Source organism: Manacus vitellinus, unplaced genomic scaffold, assembly GCF_001715985.3.
Source record: "Manacus vitellinus isolate BGI_N305 unplaced genomic scaffold, ASM171598v3 scaffold_43_pilon, whole genome shotgun sequence".
NCBI classification, from domain to species: domain Eukaryota; kingdom Metazoa; phylum Chordata; class Aves; order Passeriformes; family Pipridae; genus Manacus; species Manacus vitellinus.
The window spans coordinates 4,119,767-4,143,859 of record NW_021940560.1 but is presented as its reverse complement, the minus strand read 5'-3'; the positions used below and the strand labels follow the sequence as shown (position 1 = coordinate 4,143,859).

At 38.8% G+C, this 24,093-nt stretch overlaps 1 protein-coding gene across 1 annotated transcript in view; it reads left to right on the top strand.

Moving 5' to 3' along the window:
- The window catches only part of ARHGAP15 (Rho GTPase activating protein 15), a 331,248-nt gene that overhangs the window by 223,182 nt on the left and 83,973 nt on the right, over positions 1-24,093 (top strand). The window contains exon 11 of the mRNA XM_018078934.2: positions 432-509. Within this exon, the coding sequence (XP_017934423.1) occupies positions 432-509 (78 nt within the window). The remainder of the gene's footprint in view (positions 1-431; positions 510-24,093) is intronic.

Here is a 24,093-nt window from a genome sequence, read left to right as displayed (position 1 = left end):
ATGTCTGAAAAACCCAGACCCCAGACAGAGAAGTTTCCCCGGCACTATTAATACTGACACCCCCCGTTCCAGCAGGGCTGGCGCAGCATCGTGCCCGTCCCAAACAGCCCTTCTCGATGAGCTCCAGAGCTAATTACCTCTTCCTTTCCTGTCACACTCAAACCCCCCTCGCAGAACCATATTCTGCTGACAGAATTACAAGATAATTATAGCTAGGTGTTTTGTATTCACTTAAGTTAATCTACCACTTTTATTTCTCGTTGTTGCTTTAATCAGGCAGGAGGCACTTCAGTTGTTGTCAGGTGGATTATTTTTCAGTCGTTCTCTACGCTGCTCTCCTTCATACTTGTGAGGGTGCTTCTGGCTTCCTGACAGACGTACAAAGAAAAATACTTCTATGATCTAAAATGAAATATGTGTTTCTCTTTCAGGTCTAGATGTTGATGGAATATACAGAGTTAGCGGCAATCTGGCAACAATACAAAAGTTACGATTTGTTGTCAATCAGGGTAAGTGATTCCTCCACCCTGGTAATGTTTTGTTTAGTACTTAACTGTCTCAGATGACAGTATTTCAGGATCTGCTATACATTAGTGGCATAGAATGATGAGCTGTGTTTTGGAAAAGAGAGGAAAGGGAAGGTAGAAAGATATTGCGCAGAGGGAAATGTCAGCTAGGAGAGAGGAAAAAGAGCAGAGTAAGCAGAGGAAAATAGTAGTTAAACTGGAGATGAGAAACAAACAACAAACAAATCTAAAAATACAGGAGGAAATGGAGACATGAATTAAGGTGGCAAAAAGCAAAGCATATGTAGAAACCAAATAATCAAAGTGAGGGGGAAAGAAAATGATTAAAAGGAAAAATAGCAGATTGTTTGGATGTTGAAAGTTAAACAAAACCAAAAGTAGAACAGGGATCCAAAGGAAACCAGCAAAAGAGAAGAAGGTGCTGAAAAGAACTTAAAAGGAAATACTAAAAGTGGAGTACTGGCTCTGCCAAAGTAGGTGGAAGATTTACCAGTGATTTTGAATAAGAAAAGATTTGACCCTAGAAAATGAGAAGAGGGATGATGAACATTTTGGGGACTTGTTAACCAGAATTAGAACCATCCTGTACATATTTACTGAATGTATTTCCACAGAGTCTGTGTATGATGAACATATTTCCACAAATGCAATAGCATATTTTTCACCCATGTGGCCTAAACAAATCTAACATTGATCAATAGGTACTATTACAGGTGTGGAAGCTGATACTGGGTGTTAATTAGGATGAATGACAAATACAGTCATCTCTCCAAATGGTTTACTACTCCTGGCAAAGACCAACTCTCCCCACATTTAAAAGCTTAGCAAATATCATCAGTGATAGTGAACTTGATGATACTACTAAGCAAGAAAATAAAATTAAGTTTCTCAGAAATTAGGAAAAATACAAAATCTTAAATTGCATTAGACTTTTGAATTAATCAAGTATAAATGTGAGGCTGCTTCAACATTTTGTCCTACATTTTATTATTTACTTTTTTTATAAGTTACCTGGAGACTGTTACCAGAACTGCTAAATATTGTGTATTCTGTGTGGAGGTGATAGCTGGTGGAGAACAGCTTCCTCAATTAGATTTGCACTATACATAAACTAAGACTTTTGACTCAAATATTCTCATGAAATTGAGAGATAAGAGAGATGCAAAAATATTCCCACCTTCAAGTCTCCATTTACATCTCTAGGGAAAGTTTCAGGGGAGTAGTAGGTGTTTGCCACCTCCTCAGATGCTCCAGATTAGTCTTGTGTTCAGCTGAAATTGGAGGATGAACTCTGGTTTATGAGGAATCAGTATTTATGCCAGTAAATTCAGCTAGACTGAATAAATCATCATTTACCAATCAGCCTCATGGTTTTGGTTCATTATTTGGATTCTCTTAAATTTACAGTTGTTGGGTATTTGTGTGTCAATAATGTAGTCTGCCTTGGCTTTCAAATAACTATACACTGTATTTTGTTTGGAGACAGAGAGGCACAAATGGGATTTTCTATCCTTCTTCACTGCCTAGGATCTTTGCTCAGGAAAAAACTGTGCCATAAAAATAATGGTCCTGTCTGTCATGTCTTGTGGCATCCAAAGGTTAACATGCTTGAGGTTAACATTACTGCTCAAGTTTTCACCTAAAACAGATGGGCTGATGCTGTAAAGCTAGACAGAAGTCTAAGCTGGCTTTTTGAAGCAGAGAGGTACCTTTTTCTTCTGGTTTACACTACTGTGAAAAATTAATATATAATGGTGAAGATAATAGTACATTAAAGCCACTCTGGCACTGTGTATTTGAGGTACATTGCAAGAAATCTGCCTACTGAGTGACCAAAGGAATTTCAAAGAAAACTAATGCCCCTGGAGGACTATGTTATCATCTTATCAGTTGTGATAATTACTGTTTCTTGTATTGGTCTTTATTGCTACAACTAGGGCATTCATGCATTTTATATCATGACAGAATGGCTTTTCAATGGGAAGTGAAACTCCCCTTGCACATCCTTTAAAATCCCAACCGTAAAAAATTTCTAGCCAGGTCTGTACTTAGGTTCTCCTCAGGTAAAATCATGCAGAAAAAAAGTTCAACTCCTGTAAACCCTAATGCCACTTACAGTCCTCAAGGGTGAATCCAACAGCATGGAAGGGAAATGGGACAGCCCAGCATTGCAGTTCCCACAGAATAATCCAGTAATTTTTGATCAGAACATTCAAGAAACAGCACAGATACAAAGAATGCCTTTAAGACAGCCAGTCACTGTTTGAATTGTTTAAATACACTCTTTCTCTGTGCTAGGTAGGAACCTGCAAGCAGGAAACAGCCCACTGAATCATAGTGTACCTGAAAAATGACAAGGGGACGTGGGGAAGCAGGATTTATTTAATATGTGCTTGGGAGGGCAGTAGCAATCTCCACCAAACGTTCCCAAGAGCCTGATGTCTCCTGTTAATTAGGTGCTGAGGTCAGCAGCAGTTTTAGATGCTTCATGAGGGAAAAAAGTTACTAGGAAAAGTAGTATATGCTCCCAACCTGCATCCTCTACCAGGAATAGTATGGCCAGCAGGACCAGGGCAGTGATTCTGCCCCTGTACTGGGCACTGGTGAGGCCACACCTGGAGTGCTGTGTCCAGTTCTGGGCCCCTCCATTCAGGAAGGACATTGAGGGCAACAAGGCTGGTGCAGGGTCTGGAGCACAAGTCCTCTGAGGAGCAGCTGAGGGAGCTGGGGCTTTTCAGCTTGGAGAAGAGGAGGCTCAGGGGAGACCTCACCACTCTCTACAACTCCCTGCCAGGAGGGGAGAGCCAGGTGGGGGTCAGGCTCTTCTCCCAGGCAACCAGCAGCAGGATAAGAGGACATGGTCTTAAGCTGTGCCAGGGGAGGTTTAGGTTGGACAGCAGGAAGAAATTCTTTACAGAGTGATCAGACACCGGAATGGGCTGCCCAGGGAGGTGGAGTCGTCACCATCCCTGGAGGTGTTTAAGAAGAGCCTGGATGTGGCAGTGCCATGGTCTAGTTGACAGGGTGGTGTTAGTCATGGGTTGGACTCGATGATCAATGAGGTCTTTTCCAACCTGGTTGATTCTGTGATTCTGTGTGTCAGATAGATTTTTAGGCATCAGCAGTTCTGTGATTTCCCTGTCACTTGCTGTGGGATGATGGTTAATAACTGACTCCACACATCCCTGTCTCTCTGTAATTATTGTGACCTCCTTGGGTCAATCCCTGTACCTTCATTTTTCAGTATTTAACAGTGGGAAAGTAGTATTTATATACATGATTTTGCAACAGAGTTTTTTTTTATTGTAGTTTAGTTAAAGTTTAATTTAATTATAAATGCAAACAAATGTTCTGACAAAGCCTATTTGCATTGCAGAGATTGACTGTACAATTAGTTCTTCTACAGGCCAAATACTTCCTGCTTGCTTTGCCATTGTGTTACACCTACATTTATGGGCTATAAATAATATGTATCACATTGAAAATTAAAGATCATAGAAGACACTCTAGGCTTGCTGCCATATCAAAGTATTTTTTATTAGAAAAATCATTAATTAGAATATAGCAAAGCTTTATTTGGCTCCTTTTCCTATACTGTTAATGTCGTCTGCAGCATCAGAAATGAAATGAGAGAACTGGTGAATATGAAAGGGAAAGAAGCTAACAGTTGACAGCTTTATCATTAAAGAAGAAGTAGCAGTAAAAATATTTAAAAAAAAACAATTCTAGAAATTTTGGAATGAGGATGGGTTTACAATTAAAAAAAAAAAAAAAGCCCTGTATCTTTTTAAGTTCTCTGAATATACTTTGTGTTTCATTCTCATTTCTTGAGGTAGGCAGCTCCTGAAGAGGGTTTCGACCTTGCCAACATGAGTATCAGCAGAACAAACTACCTTATTTACTTTATCCCTCTCACAGAATTTTCTTTTTCTGTAAAAGTCTATTGATATCACACCTTTTTTGCTTCTGTGCAACAGGATTATCTTTTATCTATGATTTATTTTCCCATTAAGAGCTGAAAAGATCAGTTGATCATAACAGGATCAGGCTATAACATCTCTCAGCACTTTCTAAACTCTAAGTCATCATTTTTCAAATCACTGAATCAAGGCAGTAGAAGCTGCTTGGACCAAACTGACATCAGGAAATTCGTACTTTTCTTAGTCTACAAGCACTGAAAAATTTTGGTTTTAGAAAGCAAGCTACCAGGCAGTCAATATTTTTTGCTAAAAACCTACAGCAAAGGCTTCTACAATAGCTGGAGACATTAGAGAGAGATATCTATTCCTCTCATGCTTTCCATAGTATTGTTTAAGGCTTATAATTGAAAGTTGGGAGAAAAAAAGCAAACTAGAAACAGACATTGTACTTGGCAATTTTTAGGGATTTTATGAAAAATCTGGAGGAGTTTTGCTTATCTTAGGCAAGGTTTAATAAGTTAAATACTTTACGTGTATTTATAAGGATATTCTTTTAATTCACACCTGTAGGAAAAGGGATAAAATACTGTTTATGGGTCTGTGAAGCCCTGTAAAGTGTGCTGGCAGTTCCAGGGTATGAGGATGCTGCTGAAAGCTCCATTATTTTGGCCCAAAGCCCTGGGCTGGCTCTGACAAGGGCCCCAGGGCCACAGGCAATTCTGGGGGTGCCCCAGGTGGGGCTACTCAGAGTCATTAAGGCACCACTATATAAAAGTGAGGACAGGTGGGAGATGCTTTTCAATAGCAAACCTCTGATCTGACAAACAAGATGCCAACAGCAAGGAATAAAGTGCATGAGAAACAAAAACACAAGAAAAGGGGGAGACTTTTCATCCGCCAGAGTGTTTGTAAGTAAAAGTGAATTTTTCTCTGCTTTGCTTGAAGCCATTATGTTGATCATAGAATCCCAGAATGGTTTGGGTTGGAAGTGACCTTAAAGATCATCTCATTCCAACTCCCTGATGTGGGCAGGGACACCTTCCACTGGACTAGGTTGCTTCAAGACTGGTCCTGCTTGCCCTTGTATACAAGGTGTGATACCTTTATAATGTGGTGAGAACCTTCTTTGTGCTAAACCCTACAGGTTCCCTGTCCTGCTTACACCCCCTCTCCCAGAAATTCTCAGTTAATCCATGCTTGAAGACCAGGGATACCTCCTTCATGCCTCATGTGCTGATCTGCTTGGTGGATGGAAGGGCATTCAGTTTCTGTGACTGTCAAACAAGCAATTTTCATGAGTACTAAATTAACTGGAAAAAAAAAAATTGAGCTATAAAGGGTTCATAACACATTGCTGAAACACTAGGATTCTATCCTAATGCATATATGTTCAGGGAAACTAACCATAGAAATACAAAGTTCAATACTTATTGGTTCATTCAGTAAGTGTTGGTTCATGCATAATACAAGAGAGTTCCTAATTGTCTTTATATCCAATGCTTTGTTTGCAAAATGTTTGGTATTTGCTGTTCAGATGACCTTTGCATCCCTTTATTTCATTTGGAATACCTTGTGTGAGTTAACTGCAAAGCACCACGGACCATCCAAAGGTCAATTACTGTGCTTTTATAGCTCTGTTACTATACCTATATACCAAAACAGGGAGAAATATATGAATTTCTGCAGAGGATAAATATTACATTATTGTGGAAAAGTACTTTTCTTGTGGAACATGGAAAAGAACAGCCAAAGATATCCAAATACTTCTATATTGAGGGGAACAAAAAAAGGTGAATTTAATCTTACCCTGCTGTTACCTCGAGGTAACAAAATCCATTTGGGCAAAAAAAGAATTAAAATATTTCTGTTGTTTCTTCTACAATAATATAGTGAGGTATGATTCAGTTTGAGAAAAAAATTAAAAGTAAAATTTAAACCAGAAATACGTGAACTGATTGAGAATATTTATTAACTAAATAATTTAATAATAAAGAAAATGCCTACTTGATTAATTGTTACAGAGTAAAAATTACAATAAAACTGTCTTGATCAGTGCTTTGCAGAAGCACCATTACTGTCTGTGCAGTTGTTTAACAAGGATTTAATTGGAAAGATAAGTGAATGCACATTTAAAAGTATTGTTAATTTGCTTTATAATCACCCCATCCTTCACAGTATTGACAGCACCAGGCACAAACCCCTTTCTCTTTTACAAGTATTATTTTCCATATGTGCACAATAAATTCTGAAGCAGTAATTGGAAATTTTATGGATTTCAACATACCTAGTGTTTTGAGTTTATAGGTGCCATATCCCTTCTCCAAAGGTAGCTCGTAGGTGGTATTTTAAGTAAAATCATTGCTTTTTTATTACCTATAGGCTGTTTTGGAGGTTGTGGTGTGGTAGTTTGTTGAGGGTTTTTTGGTTTTGCTTTTTTTTTTCATTCCTGAGAAATATCTAATTCTAATTCACTTTTCCTTTCCATTTGAAATATCAACAAAATCTTCATTTCGGCATTATTCCTGATTTAATAAACAACAGCCGTCAAAAACAGTAATCTTCAATATGCTTATATTCCATCTGTACTTATATTTATTGTTCTAAAATGACTTGGATTAATCTAATTGACAAGTAATAGCCCCGACCATATGAGCAGCTAAGGATGATACCTTTAACCAGCAGGATTCTTCAACCTAACTGACATGTTCTTTATCAATGAACTAGGAGAAAAGAGGAACAAATATTGGGACTTTTTTTTTTTTAATATTACTGATTCTATGAGCTTGCTGGGACCATATGTCTGAGCTTGGCTATCAGGAATCACAGGGGTTTCCTGGATGGCTCTGCCTTGGAGGGCAAAGCCTGTGGAGATGACACAAGAGTGAAGCTGCCTTTGAAAGGGAGCCTCCAGGTCAACACAAATGGGCTGGGTGGTTTTGAAGGAACCGTTTGGAAGAGAAAAAAGAGGGGGGAAGAAAAGGGAGGAGGGAACTGAGTGAAAAAAAGGGGGAAAAGAAAAAAATAAAAAAAAAAGGGAAGAGAGAAACAGCTCCTTTTCACAGCTTTATTCCTTTGAAATGAGAAAAATAGGGAGAAGATAAAAAAACAGGAACAATAAAGAAGAAAATAAAAAACCAAAAAAACCCCAAAAAAACCCAAAAAAACAAACCAAAACAAACAACAAAGAAAAAACAAACAAACAAAACCCACCCCAAACCAACAAAACTTCCCATTCAAAGCCACCCAAATCTTTCCATTGAACAAATATCTCCATTCCAAAGGCAGCCAGAAGCTCTGATCCTGCCCCTAACAAAGGCTCTGTGGGCAGAGGAGAGCAGGTCCTCTCTCAGCTCCCAACTTCCAGAAAGTAGCTACAAACATGGCAGTCCAAGAGGATTGTTGTGGGCTTTATTTAAAAATTGCAGCAAGGATCACTGGATAAAGAGGGGGGAAAAAAGAGGGATTAGTTCCGTCTTGCAGTCACTTTATGTCTGTGGATCCTCAATTTCTTGTGTGTGTGCCTTAGTGAGATTTCCCTTTATATCCTGCCATCTCATACCTTTTTAGGTGTTTTGGGAGGTTATTGATTGTATTTTTCAGAGCATCCTTAGAAAGACAGGAACATGCCATGGTTGGGGGCTGACCTTGGAGCCACCCTCCAGCCTTGGTGTCATTTGTGTGATCGAGTACAGCCCAGGCAGCAAAGTCTTCCTCGTGTCTGCCAGCAGTTATTCATGTGACTGGTCTCACTGAGAAACCAGTAAGAGTGATCCAAAGTTCACGATGGAAATATCAGGCTCAAACTGGGTTACTTGCTAGCTGAGAACCAAAATGTCTTGAAAGCCTTGAGTCAAAAATAGTTTTTTCTTTCTTTTTCACACTTCCCAGGCAAGCACAGAAAATAAAATGGACTGAAGCAATTTTCAGAAATAATTATAAAACAGCTTGCTGCTGGGTTAAGACCTGCATATGCCAAGCTGTAGCCAAGAATTTCAGGTTTTTTTAATTTTTTTTCCAAGCTTTAAAACTCTGACAACAGAATACTTTAATTGAGCCCACAGTAGTTGGTGAATCAATTAATATGTGCATGTTACTGATGCGGGTTCTTCTTTTTCTCTTTGTGTCTATTTTAAGCTACAGAACATTATATTTTTTAATTATTATTATTATCATCATCACCATCATTATTATTATTAAAAAGAAGATGTGATTTCTACATCCTATCCTTAACTTTCCAGAGTGAAAGGGGGACAACTATAGTACCTCAAACAATGATTTGTAAATATAAGTCAGATGACAAAATCTGATGGACATGCTAATTTTTGCAACAATTATTTGGATTCGAAAAATTTTGAATTATTTTGTATATAATGCACATTGTATCACAAAAAATTGATAGAACTAGAACGTTAACATATTTGTGAAGAAGAAAACAAAACAGAAAGACATTCAGAATTCTAAATCTTATACTACTACCCAATCTGTAACTCTAGACACTCTAAAATTTGTCTAACCAGGGGTATTGTCATGTTTTTCTTTTCGTGTGATGAATAAGTCAGTAGACTGGGGCAGAAGAGGCAGTAGAATGGGTTAGTGCGGTCAGCCACAAACATACCGTGGATTTTATGCATGTATTGTATGATCAAGCATTTAAAACATGCCTTTTATTCCTTTTCTAACCACAGCACTATTTGAGTTACAATAGCGTTGTGCTTAGTAACACTTCAAGAAGTTGAAGAGCTTCTTGATAACCCCTCAAGGAGTGTTATTTACAGAAGGACTGTAGGTTTGCACGCCCTAGCGAGGGATTGCCTTTTTTTGGGGATGCTCATCGTTGTCATGGGTGACTCTTTGTTTGGGCTTGTTGTTCTGATAGCAACGCTACAGGAAATGCCATTCCACGGAGCTCCAAAATAACAGGGAAAGGAAATAAATTATCGAGTCGTTTGTTAAGAGTATTAGCAGGAAAACTTTCCACCTAGGATTTTTTAGGATGATGGAGTCATCTCCAGAAGCTGGGGATTGCCAGGCTTATTTACAGATAAACTGAACCAAGTGTCAGAGGTATTTTGCACAGGATGATCTCGAGCTGTGAGGAGGTGGATACCCTGGAGAACTAATTTGCATAGTTCCTACTTATAGTTGGTCATGCTCAGTGTTTTACAAGATTGTGGTGTGGCCTAATATTTGGGGTGGTTTTGTCCCTTGTGGTCAATATCTGTAATTCTGTGGTTTCTGTGTAAAAGCAGATGGCAAATACGAGCTTGCAACAGGCCTGCAACGAAAAGGGTGGTGTTATATATGGATATACATTACATAATAGTCTGCAGGGTGACATGGGATGAGAAGTTACCACACCATGGAATTAGGCTCTGTCATGGTATTTGTGGTGTTCTGTATATTGAGAATTGGGGAAACCATAAATGCTATGGTAGATACAAATGCTGTCAGTAGCAAGAGATTCTGGTTGGAGGAGACTTTGTTAATGCATTTAACTCCATTGCTTAAGAGTGCTGGGGGTCAAACTGGAAAACACTCGCATGAAAAATATCCAGAAGGAAAAAAAAAATGAAAGAGGTAAAAATCTAAATTATAACTTCTGTGATAATTGAGAACTTTTGCTTTTATGAGGAAACCTGTGTTCTTATATTGACTGTCTCATTTGTACATTCAACATTTCTTAGAAATACATTCCTGCTGAAAACATAATAGTCTTAGAAATAAAAATTTTCAACTCACTCATAGTATCATTTTTCACAGATTTAGGATTGACTATTCCTGTCTTTTTTCTCTTCTTATTTTTCCTTTTTTTGTTTGTTTGTTTGTTTGTTTTTAAATGCTATTGTGTAAAAAAATTCAGTGGAATTTTTTGCATGAGCAAATTGTCAGAGTCCTCGAAAGCATCTTCCCTTAATACATTCTTTTTGGCATTTTGGTGTTGATTCAGTTACCTAATCACTGTTATTTAGTGCCACTTGAGAGGATGCTGAGTGTCAGTGATCTTGGAAGGCTGGTGGGTCTAGCAGAGGGTATACAGGGGAGCTGTGCCCTTGGAAATTGAGTGCTAGAAGCTGGGTGAGATGCCTTAGAGCATTTAAGAAGCATTAGATGCCTGTATCTAGGAAAATAATTAGTTTTTCTTGCCTACACAATTGGCTTTTTCCCTTTAAGAAAAGAAAATCCCATCGTATATTAGTGTATAAAAATATTGCATAGCTATTTAGGGGGAAACACTATTTTTTTTTTTAAGTAGCTTTAAGAAATACTGATAAAGTGTCACATCCTACTGTCCTGAACAAACACACACCATATATGCAAATATAAAGAAAGAGACATTGCTTTCGCCTTCTCTTCCAAGTCTTAATTTGCGCTTTGGATTTATTATTACAGGGATTATTAAGCATATTAATTTAAACACTAAGAGAGGTAGTCACACTGTATTTTAATTTCCAAGTTATGCACGGTACCAGAGTCTCAAAAGTGAGAACGTAGCACAGCTCTCACTTGGATTTTCAGCTCTCACCCGAATGTTAACACCATTCAGCCTGTGCCACGCCTGTTGTCAGTACAAGTAACAGGGATTGTTCAGATCTCTCGAGATCAAAGGTCCCATTTCCCAACTCTACTGTAACAATCTGAGCCTAATCAAAGCCCTTCGCATGGACAAACACCTCGGGGTGAGTTGGGAGAGTGATGCCTTCTGAAATCATCCTATGAATCCAGGGCTCTAATTTCAACTCATTGTCTCTTCTTTGTATAATTACTACTATTATTTATACAACATAACATGGTAAAACTTCAAAATAGTCAGGATATGGAGAGCTGAGTATAATGGTACAAATGTTTTATACTATTTTTTTCCCTTCTGCTTCAGGGTCAGTGTCCAATTCTGCTAGTTTATAATCCTTTTCTATGTCTCTGTTGCACACTTTTTTCCCCTATTACCAGCTGACATAACGTGGGAGACTTGGCTCACCCATGACTTGCACCCTGGGCTGACACTGGGACACATATGGGCAGGAGTTATTTTGGGGTGACAGTAGCCTGGAGTTAGGTTATGCCAAAAGCCTGACATAAACCTCAGCAGAATCTAAGCATAGCATTCCTCACCTCTCACAAGCTGAGTAAAGTTGATAATAAAAGGCATCTTTAACCTGAAACCAGTTTTGCAGTGATGTTACCAGAATTTGCTGCAGTTGGGTTCATCACACTTTTAAATCCCATGATCTATAAAGACTGGATTGGGTATTAGAAAGTGGGGGAAAACATCTCTTGCAAGAGAATAAGATAGATAGCTATTGCTGGATTTTTACTTCTTGTAAAAGAGAGATCTCTCTTTTATTTTTTTATCTTTTTCTTCTTTTTTTTTTTCGTTTTCCCGGTGTAATCAGATAATTAAAAAACAAACAAACAGGGATTTCAAAACACATTTCCATCAACCAACATTATGTGCTTATGATACAGAAGATTGAGAATGACTTAATTAAGTAGATAGCAGCAGTGAGGAGAAGATGGATGTGAGGAGGAGGAGATTACCCGCTCCTGGTGGAACTTTCTTTAGCTGGCGTCGGGTGCCTTTCCAGAGACAGGGCATAGATGGAAAAGGAAAATACAGGAGGAAAATAGCGAGGAGATTATATCACTGTGGCACTAAAAGCTGTTTCTTGCTGTAAGAAAAGCTAGCTGCTTGCTCGTTGTTTTGTTCAAGGATGATGTTGACATCAGCTGAGGAGGCAGGATAACGAGTTTGGAAGTAAAGGAGAAAACCATTATGCTATAGCATCTGAATAAATTAGGATGAAGATGCATGATGCCAGACTTGAGGTCTGTATGGGTGGGATGGGATGGAATTGATCCTCTCTAGAAAACAAGGTACACTTGGGAAACTCATATAGTTGTGAAACTATATGAGGACATCTGGACTGAAGAGTGATAATAAAGACACCCAATCCAGCTAAAAGAGCAACACCAAGAGCTTCTGATATCATCAGATTTCCTGAATCCAGGAAAACAAACTTACTTTTGTTTTTCTGCGTTTAGTGCTCTGCATAGATGAAGATGTTACAGCAACTTAGAGATACGTATTTTTGAATCAGAGCCACATGATAAAGCATTCGAACATAATGCAAATAATTGCAAACTGATGTATCCAGCAGTTTTTTTTTGTTAAATGAATAAATAATTTAGCTTTACACATGGGCAATCCTTGCTAAAATCACAAATCAGAAGTCTTCTGTTTGAGTGTATTTTATTTTGTTAATGGATTCACTCATATGAAAGGCATCTAATTGTATAATGTATTATTAGTCATTTTCTTGGCATGCTATTAACTTTAAATAATTCTAATATTTAACATTTTATAACATGCACAACAAAGTTCTATCTCCAGCAGAGGAAAAAAACATGCATTAATAATAAAATTTTCATCGCTCTTTTTACTGTGTATGTTGTGATACATACTTGAGCAGAAACATTGAAAATTGAAGTGTAAAGTAACAAAGCCTATTAGACAGCATTTAAAAAATATACATTGTAATATGCTGTGGTCCTATAAATACAAGAACCGGAATATAATTCAGTACAATTAACTTATTTTAAAATTGAGGCAGATATAAAGTGTGATAGGATATAACTAAGTGCATCCACTCAATGTCTGCTCAGCAATCGCTGAGCTGGAGTGTATGAAATGGTGATTAATGCCTACTAATGGAAGTGGTCTCCACCACAAGTCGTGAGCTCTGGGGTTGTGGCTGGCTATAAAAACCACACACAGCAACACTGATAATCTCCAGTAAATCCCCAAGTTTTCCTGGGCTAGAAATAAGATGACAGGTCACATTAGAAATTTTCTCCTTATGGCGTTTTTCTTTTCTTTTTTTTTCCTTTTGTTTTAGTAGGTCAGATCTTGTTCCTGTGTGTTGTGGAAGTATTATGGGAATGAGCAGTGTCTAAGCTGCTTAACAAATGCACACTTTCCCCACACCAATCTGTTTTCTGGGGACAGCCAGGCTAGTGCTGTACAGCATCCTCTCAGTTGGGTGCTATTAATGTTAATAAAATGCACTTAGCACTTAACATCTCAAGATCTCAAAAGAGCTTGCAAAGCAGCATCATTATCTTTACATTATGGGTACGGAAAATGAAGGATAGGGAGAGTAAAAGATTTGCCCAAGTTTCCATGGTAAATCAGTGACAGAGCCAGGAGCAGAGCCAAAATCTGTTGATTTATAGTCAGTCTCCTATGTAGTGTGCCGTGCCATTTCACCAAACTCCATTTGCCAAGTCCCTACTGTGTACAGAGACTGCAGATAAGGCTGCAGTCACCCTCTGAAACATGGATTTTTGGGCTCAGGATAATGCAAAGCCAAATTAGGTCTTCAAATGCAGGTCTCCCTTGTGATGCGTCTCCAAGTGCAAGGCCACCTGTGCCATGGACAGTAGGGCAAAGATCCATGAATAATTGAAATTGCTCTGTGCTGGGGCTGCAGAGTAAAGGGATCCAGTCCTTGAGGACCCCCCAAGTATGTGTTATGTGGGAATGAGGTCCTGGTTTGCATTCCTGTGGTTGCAGGGATGCACTGCCATGCATTGTGTTTGGCATGACTAAGCCTCACGGAGCTGTGTGTTTGCACAGAGTATTTTGTAGTCACTTTTGGAAATGACTCCATCTAGATAATGTATGAGCAGATATGTATGTTGAAGGGCTTGTGCTAACATCTCTGTGAGATACCAAAATATTGCTAGCTATATTTGGTAAGCAGGGAAATGAGGAGCTGAGTAACATGCCTACGGAAGTTTGTGATGATTCAGGAATACAAACCAAATCTCCTTGTTTCAAACCCTCTGCCCCAGCCCTAGGGTTGTCCACTTTTCAGGTCCCTTAGGAGAAACAATATGGACCAAAAGCTACAACGAACCAGTTGTCTTCCTGCCAGCCTGGATCACAGCAATGAGCAGGTAGCCAAGGGATGGGTTTGGTCAATGTGCTGAGCCCTAGTAGGTGAGCATCCTTCCTTACAGGAGTGAAACATGCCCACAATTCTACCTCACACTTCTATGCTTCTGTTTACAGTAATTGTATCAGTTGTAATGATAGTTTTGGTGATTAATTTCTTCAGTGTGTTTGCACATGTGTGCCTGTGTTTCAGGGGATCACCCTCAAAGAGCAAAGGTGTGGAGTAAACAGGGCAACAAGGAATTATTTGTGTTAGAGGAAGGGAAAAAGGTAATGCCTCAGCTCTCTGATCACCTTTCTGGGATTCCTGCGGGATCACATCCTGCCTGCTGAGATGTTCTGGCTGAGCTGGAGTCCTCAAACTTCCAGATTAAACATAATCCAAGGCACTGAGTTACCTACAAGAGGGTTTTTCCCCTCTGCTGAACCTGCACTGGTCAGTCCTCCCCATGGCGTAGGTAGCATTTATCCTTAACTTTCCTTCTTCCCGCTGACTAGCCAGTTTTATCGACCTCTACTCCCATCTCAGTCAAGTGCTCCCTGCAGTTATCACAGAACCATAGAATATTCTGATTAAGGAGGGACCCACAAGAATCATCGAGTCTAACTTCTGGTCCTTCGGTTCACTGCAAAGGTGCTGCAATTGAGGCATCTACTTTCTTTCTTCCCATTGCTGGACTGAGGACTTGGGGTCCTACCAGCAAAGATAGGGCCTCATCATGCCATGATTTGATGTCAATACAAGTCGATGGCTGTTTTCTGAGACATTCTGGCTGCAGGCTCTGTGAATAGGTGTGTGTGTCCGAGCTTAGCTTGGCTGCTCACAGCTCCACAAATGTGTGTCTGCACACAGCTTGTTGTTTTCTTTTTTTCTCCCCACCCTGTGTCTAAATGTCCCTAAAAATCTGAGTTCTTTCTCTCTCATCCTGGTGAGTGATATCAGAGTGCTTTGAAATACTCCAGGTTTGCAATGAAGCTCATACTGCTGTGTAATTTTGAGTGTCTGTGCTGTTGAAAAGGAAGAATTTATGTTGGGCTTTGTATGAAAAAAAAACAAGCTAATGCAAGGTGGACAACTTTATTATACATCAATATGCATTTAAAAGTCCCAGTTGGAAGAGAAAGCAAGATAGCAAGAACCACAAACATGGATTGGATTATTTGTTGTTAAGCAAATGTAATACTGTGAAAGATTGACAGCACAAGAAACTGGAGTCCTCCATTTATCCACACTTCATTCCTAATATCTGGCTTCAACAGCAGATTGTAACCATAGAAAGGCTACAGACTCTGGGTGAAATGGCACTCCCTTTTGGATCCAGTTTTATAAAAGAAAACAATTATTCACAGAATGTGTGTCTTTATTCTTTATTGCACATTTCAAAGTCCCCATGAATACTCATTTGCATGTGACAGCTAATGCTGCATCTTGTATTGGCCAGTAAGAGGCATGATTGCACTAAATTGGAAGCAGCAGGCACAGGTTTTCTTTTAAGAATGGGGGTGGGGGTAGCCATCCACTCCTACTGTTCTCAAGTCTTCAGTCAAAACGGTTTTAGAACAGTTGCAAGTCTAGTTACTGGGATAATAAATCCCAAATTAACTGAATATGCAGATTTCACTTCCATTAGGTTACACTCTTTATCTTTTGTTAACAACCTCAACTTTTAAAGCAATCGAGAAGCAGAGAATTTAAAACACCGGACTTGTACTTCAGGAGTGAAAAATGAGAACAGTAACGTGCCCCAAACTGTTGCTATTATTTCTTTCCTCCCCCCTTTTTCTTTTCTTTTCTTTTCTTTTTTTTTTTATAAACCCAAATAAATACATTTGTTTACTCTGCATAATTTTTCAGAATGATCCTGTTATGTGACTGACACACAGGCCAGCAGAACCCCGGCGATGCAGACAGGCTGCTGCCAGCACTGCTTACAATAAAAATCCATGTACACAGCAGCCACAGAAAATATTTATTTGGTAGCACATTCCTCTTTCCTTTAGAAATGCGTGCAGCTTCTACTCAGAAGCACGGGAAGATAACGAGATAAATACTTCTATGGTTCCTGTGTAATCTCTTTGAAAATTATCTGGAATATAATGGGGACAAAAGCAGCTCCTTGAAAACTACCCGAAACTCACTCTTTTCTTAAATGTAATCTCCCAACATAATCAGAGAGCAGAGGAACTAGCTGCTTATAAGAGTGAGGAGATTAAGGAAAACACCTTGAAAAGGTTTATTACAGAAAAAGTGTATCATGATCATTCCTTTCCAAAAAGTTAAAATTGAAACTTGTTTTTTTTTTCCCCCCCCCCTCCTATTTCCCGACAGCTCAAGGCTGTCACACTTTTCGTTAGAATGCCCTAAAATGCCACAGGAATTGTAGCTAGAACATCAGAAAGTTATCATGCATGCAGTTTAACAACGACATTACCTACAGTACATTTTTTTTTTCCTAGCAAGAAAACTATGTAAAACCATTGCATTCCAAGTAACAGACAGGACTTACTTTGTAAGATGGATTTCAAAAGATCTGGAGGCTTCTGTTCCTTATAAAACTATGCCAAAGACTATTTAAGTGGCCAGTAATATAAACATTATGCTACTAACACTGAACAGTTTATCACATAAATATAATTGTCTTCTTTTAGAAGAATAATAAAAGCCGAATCCATATGTTACACATTATTTAAAATTGTTTTCTGCAAGATGTATTAATCCCAGCGAAGAAGCAATTCTTCTGCTATAGGAGTAGAACAGCAGTTTTATTTTATTACATTGTCATTGTTTAATTTGTTTGTTCCCGGTAGTAGTTTCACAGATTTTTATGAACTGTTACTTTTATGGAAAGTCAAGTTACAAATGATGGACGCTGTTTGCTTGCAGGAACAGAAAGGTCATGAAGGTAGATAATGTATTTATTTATTTACTTACTGTACTCAACTTTTTTTTCTTTTAAATCCCTCAATTCTTAGCAGAAGCTAAAATAACTTGTGGTTTTTAGACCCAGGAGGCACATATTTTGATATTGCTCCTCAGTAACACTGTTAACTTTGCAGTCTATTCAAATTTGGGAGTAGAATTTAAAGCTCGGATAAACAGCGCTTGGTAGCAATGGCTGTGCAGAGCTTATCTTTAGAGAAATGTGATCTTGCAGCTAAATGTCACTTTGTCTATTTGTTTTTATGAATTTGAGCTGAACGCTATAGTAAAAATTGTTTGCAAAAAGCAGTTTCACTTGGGACTAAATTATTTTCCATCGATTAAAAAATAATTTTTTGTCTAGTTAATGTAAAGCTTAATTGTGAATTTTTTGGTTCTAGAATTCAAAATTATTAACTGTCATGTGCAAACCTGAACTTTAGATTACTCATAGTGTAACCTAATGGCAAGATGAGACTTTAAATAACTTGGAAAAAAAAGCAGCTCTTAAAAATTGACTCTTTAAATGAAATGTGGAAAAAGAGCTTGAGCTGCTGAAATATTTTGAGCATGCTCTCATCTTTAAATGAGGCTGAAATATCTGGCCTATTTAAACAGGAACAAGTCTAAAAATATTTTCATTAAAAAAATTAATTGTAGCAGCCTCACCAATAAAACAGTCTTGTTAAGGTACCTAACAAAGTAAATGCAAGAGAAAGTACATCATGCCAGATGTATGAAGCATTTAAATTATAATATAAATCAAAATCAAAGTAGAAGAAAAATAATAAAAATAATTAGTATTTCTTCTTGTTTCATGGTTAACTCATTGTTATCAATTATGCAAAATACAAGAGAGGTTTTTTGACCTCGGATACTTTATGGTTGGTTGTAAGAGCTGAAAGAAATTTCTCTGTGCTGAAAAATGCACATTGTCTGTCTGCTTTTAACCAGAGTCTTCCTCAGCTGGAATACCACCAAGTTTTTTATTTGCTGTCCATATCCCAGATAGGAAGTACATTGCCATTGCTTGTTTGAATCATGGTCAGACCCTACCAACAGTTATTCTCTGAATTTTATTTCAATTTTTAATGGGTTGTGGTTTGAACGTTGCTTTGACTGAAGTTAGTCACCAGCAAATCTCCTGTTTGCTCTGTGCTACGTTGCTTTTAGTCTGTCCAGTTTTCATTAAGATGAAATAAACCACCAAATCCCAGGTTTTTCCTTTTTTTTTTTTCTTGTCAATCTTGGTACACACTCATCAAGCTGCATAATGTGATGTGCATTAACACATATATATATTTGTCTAGACAAAAAAGTCTGTGTTTAAATAGATGTTAACTCCAGATATCAGACGCTTAATGTTGTCTCTCTGCAGTTTCGGTTCATCTCTTTGTGCCTCCCTTTCCCACTGCACCTTTTGTCTGCCTTAACTGCTTCAATTACAAACTTTTTCTCATTCTCACTGTGCTTTTAAAATGCCTGACACAATAGGGCATGGATCTGATTAGGGCATCTTGTCACTCCCGTAGTTATAGTAATACAGATGGTGATACCACTTAATAATAATAATACCATCACTGCCGCCAATAAAACCCAATAATAATCAACATTTTGCTATTTTTTTCTAAGAGCATTCACAACCCTGGCTGTGAAAACTTTCCCTTTCAAACTCTATAGAAAGTCAGTAAAAGTTTTAAACAAGGAATTTTTAAGGATGTATTTTTATTTATTTAGATTTTTCATATTAAAAATAATCACATTTATATGCTGCAGTTTTAGAACTAACAAGATGAGTTTCAACATGGCCATGAAAAATCTAACTCATTGTTTCACATTATCATATATATTGGCCCAGACATATATGTGTGAGGTTTCTTGTTTGTTTTGGTTTTTTGCTGTCAAGGAAATTACAGCAACACATTTTTATTTCCTTTGTCTGTGTGACAGAGTGGGATACGCTGAGGTCAAATGTTGGAACTCCATTTTATATTACAAATACATTTTAGATTAGGGCATACTTTTTGCATATGTAAGCAAGATTATTAGGAGGTATTCCAGTCGCTCTTCAGCCTGAGAATAGTTGTTGACACTTAATTAAGGAATATCTGAAATATTTTTAACCTAGATCAGTTCAGTGACCCAGTTTCTGGCACAGCCTGGGTTGTGTAGGTGCAGTTCATGGGACAGTGATGCACAGCCCAGCAAGCCAAAATGAGTGGGTAGGGCTGGGCAAGAGCATTTTTAACAGGCTTTGAGCACCATTGGCAGCAGCTTGTCCATCAACGCGCTGAAACCACCCAAACAACTGCCCGAGACTGTTAAATGGAATTGTCTCCTCATTAACCATCCTGTTCCCGAGGAATAAATAGAGTCCACATGGGAACTGGGAGGCAAAACATGGCAGTGGTGGAGCACAGGCAAAAAATAATATGGGTTGAGGCTGGAAGGGGTGTGTGTGGAGGGATATGCCATTTTTTGGGATTAGAAGGCAGGAAGGTGCTGCTCAGTTGAGTACTCTACAAAGCCAGGGAGGAAGAGGAGCTGAGTAGGGCAATGGAGAACCCAGGAGGTTTTGTAAATAACCCCAACTCTGCTGCCTCTGAAGAGTGAAATAGTGAGGGCATTCCTCTGCTAAGCTTGTATTTCAGTCATGTCAGCCAGGTCTCCCTGGGGAAGCCACCACAGAGCCAGGGCTCGTGTCCGGGACCATCCCAGGAGAGGTAGGGCTGGGGAAGAGCCAAAACTCTGGAGGAATGGTGTGACAGGAGGAATGGGAATGGGAGGGCATCGCAGAGATCACGATTTGGAAAATGAATAAACTTGGCCCGGATTCATCCCACACCAAGCACCAGCCCAGCTCTCCTCCCAGCAGGCGGGTGCTGGAGCAGAGGGAGCTGGGTCCAGGAGTACTCACTGGTAAAAAGGAGTGTGCTATATTTGAAACCTCTTCTGCCTCTGCCCAATCCACTGGTGTGCTTTGCTTAGGAGGGGAAAAACATATTTCACATGCATACTACTGATTTACTCTCAGAGGGCCAGAGTTCAAATTTTATTCAAGTCAGACACCAAAACTCTGGACGTTCCTCTTAATTTTGTGAACCCATAATAGCTTTCAAAACTGGACTTAGTATTTCCTAAGAACAGAGTTTCTCAGGATATTCTCTGTACCTTCTTAGCCTGGCAGGAGATACCGTGAGAACTATCATTCTTGTATTAATTTGGCATTTTTGCTTTAAAGCACATTCTGTGAGTGGGAGAGGGAAGGTGGAATTTAGATACTTCAGAATTATTTGGCTCCGTATCTATTTATTCCACAAATAGATAATATTTCAGTTGAAATCATTGAGGTTTGACTTTTTTGAAACTCTCTTGCCTGTCTTTATTGACTCAATTTTGAAATAACCCACTGGCTTTAAAACAGATGTGATCCTCTGAGCTTCTGAATGCCACCTTAATGCTTCTGAGCTTCTCAAATCATGTCCAAGACCTTGTACAGAAGGCTCTGGATGTCACCAAAGCTGTCCAAGCATCTGACAAGACCAATTCTTAGTTCTTTGTGACAGGCAACTAAACTGACAGTGATGGTGATGGGGTCTCTCCTCTCCTAAATCATCATATCCATAGAGGGAAAGGGTTGGGGTTGAGAGATGGGATGAATCAAGACTGCCCCATACACACCTCACAGCTCACACACCTGTCACATCTTCTGTCATAAATGTCCTTACCCAATTCCCAAAACCAGGATCCCCAGTAAAATAAAACTGCAGGAAATATTTAACATGAAGGAAAAACATCAGCAGTGATAGAAATGTGGGGATTGGGGGTTTTTGTTCAGCTTGGGTATTACTTTTTTTTCTTACAGCTTCATAAATATCTGTTCCCAAGGAAAATAATTCCCAAAGGCAAAATGGTAAGGAAGCTGATTCATTTGTCATGGTGTCAAGTTTGTTCCTGAACGGAAGGATTTCCCATGTACTTAGCAAGTGAGAGAAGTCTGATTAAGGCTAAGAATCTCCTACTTAATTAAGCTTCTCTACACCCCTCGAGGGCAAGCACTGTCTTCATTTTACATATAGGTAAACTACACCATAGAGAGGTGAGAGGCAATTCCTTTTCCCTGAGCAGAGTATGGCAGATAAGGACAAGGCATCTCAGCAGGTTTTGGAGGAAATCCTCCCCTCCTTCAGCTTTGTGGTGTCAGTACCTCCTAATGCACCTGGTAGCCCTGAAAATGCCCCATCCCTGGAAGTGTCCAAGGCCAGGTTGTATTCACCTTCAAATTTTGAGTGAATGGTCACTGTAGGTGGTCACATCTGGGGCAGGACAACACATTGGAAGGCAGGGAAATTGGATCCCACCTGTGTGTGTTTGGTGCCTTTCTCCAGGCTGCTTCCAGAGCTCACCTCAATCTGCTTTGGAGCTGATCCCAAGTGAGCAGTTGGGACTGCACAGGCTGTCAGTGGTGGAACAGGGTGGATATTCCCAAATCACCTTTGCTCTCCCCAGGCAAAATCTTAATTTCTTTTAATAGAATTAACAATGCCACTTGCAGTTTCTAAGGGTATCTTTAATGCCTTCTCACTTTAAAGCTCTGCTGAGGTGTAGGTTGTATGTTTACTTGCCAGGAACAAGTAGTAGAAAAGGTGTGTTCACTATGAGAGATTTTATGGGTTTTTTTAAAGGTTATCAACCATGTACTGTATTTTTCCAAAAGAAAGGCAGCCACCCTCCATCACACTGTTTGGGAATTTGCTCTCATTCACCATGATGTTGTATACAATTCCATTGTAGCATCAGGTTGGGTCATTGCAGAATATATAGCAATGAGTGTGAGCTTCTCAGGGGCCAGCTCTTTATATAAACATATACATCTCAGAGTTATATCTCCTTTTTCTCTCCTGCTTAGTATAACTTTAGCTACCCTACAGAAAAAAAAAGTATTAGAAAACCTGCATAATATTATATTGGAATTGTGATAATGTCAAACACTTTCAATAATTTTATCTTCTTTTTTTCTTTGCTACCAATATTTTTTGTAGATTTCTTGCACAGACTGTGCTAATTATTGTCCCATATAATCCTGTGCCATCAGATAGACTAACACATTAGCCATTTCTCTCTTTCAATCTCTTCATGCTTTCTTTTCTGTGAGTCACATCAGTGACAGCAGTTAAGTAAATCAAAGTTTATAAGACTCGGGGAAAAATTGTCATATGCTACACACAAACCCAGCTACTGTATTTCAAAGTTTTGGTTGAAGTAACAATATCAAAGGATCTCTGTCATATGGGAATCTTTTTCTCTCGCATTCCTGCACTATATACTATTAAAAGGCTTTAGTAAGTGAAGCACAGTAAACCCAAAGTGCCAGCTTACTACTGCTGAAAAAAAAGCAAAGTAGCAGCAGAGACAAACCAGAACCAAATGAATCCTTCCTGTGGATATGCCTTGTGTGCCTGTGCTTTGCTTTTTTTCTGCCTTTCCAACTGTGTTGAAAAGGCAAAAAGTATTAGAGAATCTCTGCTCTAATTATTTTAAAGTTATCTGATCAGTCCCTATATCAGCAGAAGAAAACATTTCAGACCTTTCTTGCCAGTTGATTCAGGTTGTTTCTTTTTTTACCATTTTCACTTTAAAGAGGAGTAAAACTCTGTTGCTGTTTATCTTTTTGCATAAGTTTCAGATGAAGGAAGTCTTTGGCTTTACACTTTGGCTTTACACTGGCAGGGCCAGACACTTTAATTTGGGGGGAGCAGAGGATGAGTAATTTAAATTACTTTTTTTTTTTTTTCCACGCAGAAGAAAATGCTCCTTCACAAATGGCCTTTGCTTTTCTCCTTAGTCAATAAATCATGGGAGGCCCCAACCTAGTAAACCTGCCTTGGACTGATGCTTTATAAGCACTTTCGAGTAGTAATTAATCAACGTGCCACTCTTCAGCCCAGAACATAAGTAATAGGGAGCGAGTCAGGTAATGTTTTCTATAACCAGACCCTGGCAGAGCTGTACCATAAAAACCCTCTTTGCACAGGGGCTGGCATCTTCCTGGGGTCAGCTTTTCAATTATAAAATGCAACACAACAGAGGCCTGGCTCTGGTGGCCAGTGCTCCCCATTGCCATTTAATGGGTTGTTTGGTGGCAGCATCCTCTGCTGGGGTAGGATTTTGCTCTTCTCTCTTCTGCAGTGACACACACACATGTGGAACTTTGGAAAACACCTATATTGGTTTATTCATACACAAATACAAATGTTCCATGCTTGATTGAGGTATTCTTCCTTGGTAGTGAGGTTCTACCTATATGAGGAAAGAGCAGGAATGCTTGAGAGTAATTGCTCCCCCAAAGTAAGTAAATTTAGTCTGTAATTAGATCTCTTCCCTTGTTTATTTGATATTTGTGTGTTTATTTTTGTGGTTGTAAACAGACTACTTAAACAGTGAGCTGCAGAGGGAAATGCAAATATTTATGGAATAATGTACTGGAAGTGAGGTATATGTTTTATGCCAACCAGTGGCCTCAGTCAATAGGAATATTGTCACCTTTTGGTATGTCTCCAGTGAAATTACACCTTTTACCAATATCTGGTTTGATTTAGTACTGGAAGAGGAATGCAAAGCTTTTAGATTTCTGCTATTCTTCATGGTATATTTTTCTCATGAAACAATACAAAGAAAGTACCTCGTGACAAGTCACATTTTTCCACACAGTGATCTCTTGTTAGAGACCTGTGAGACTACTGCAATTTCCTTTCCATTACATTCAATGAA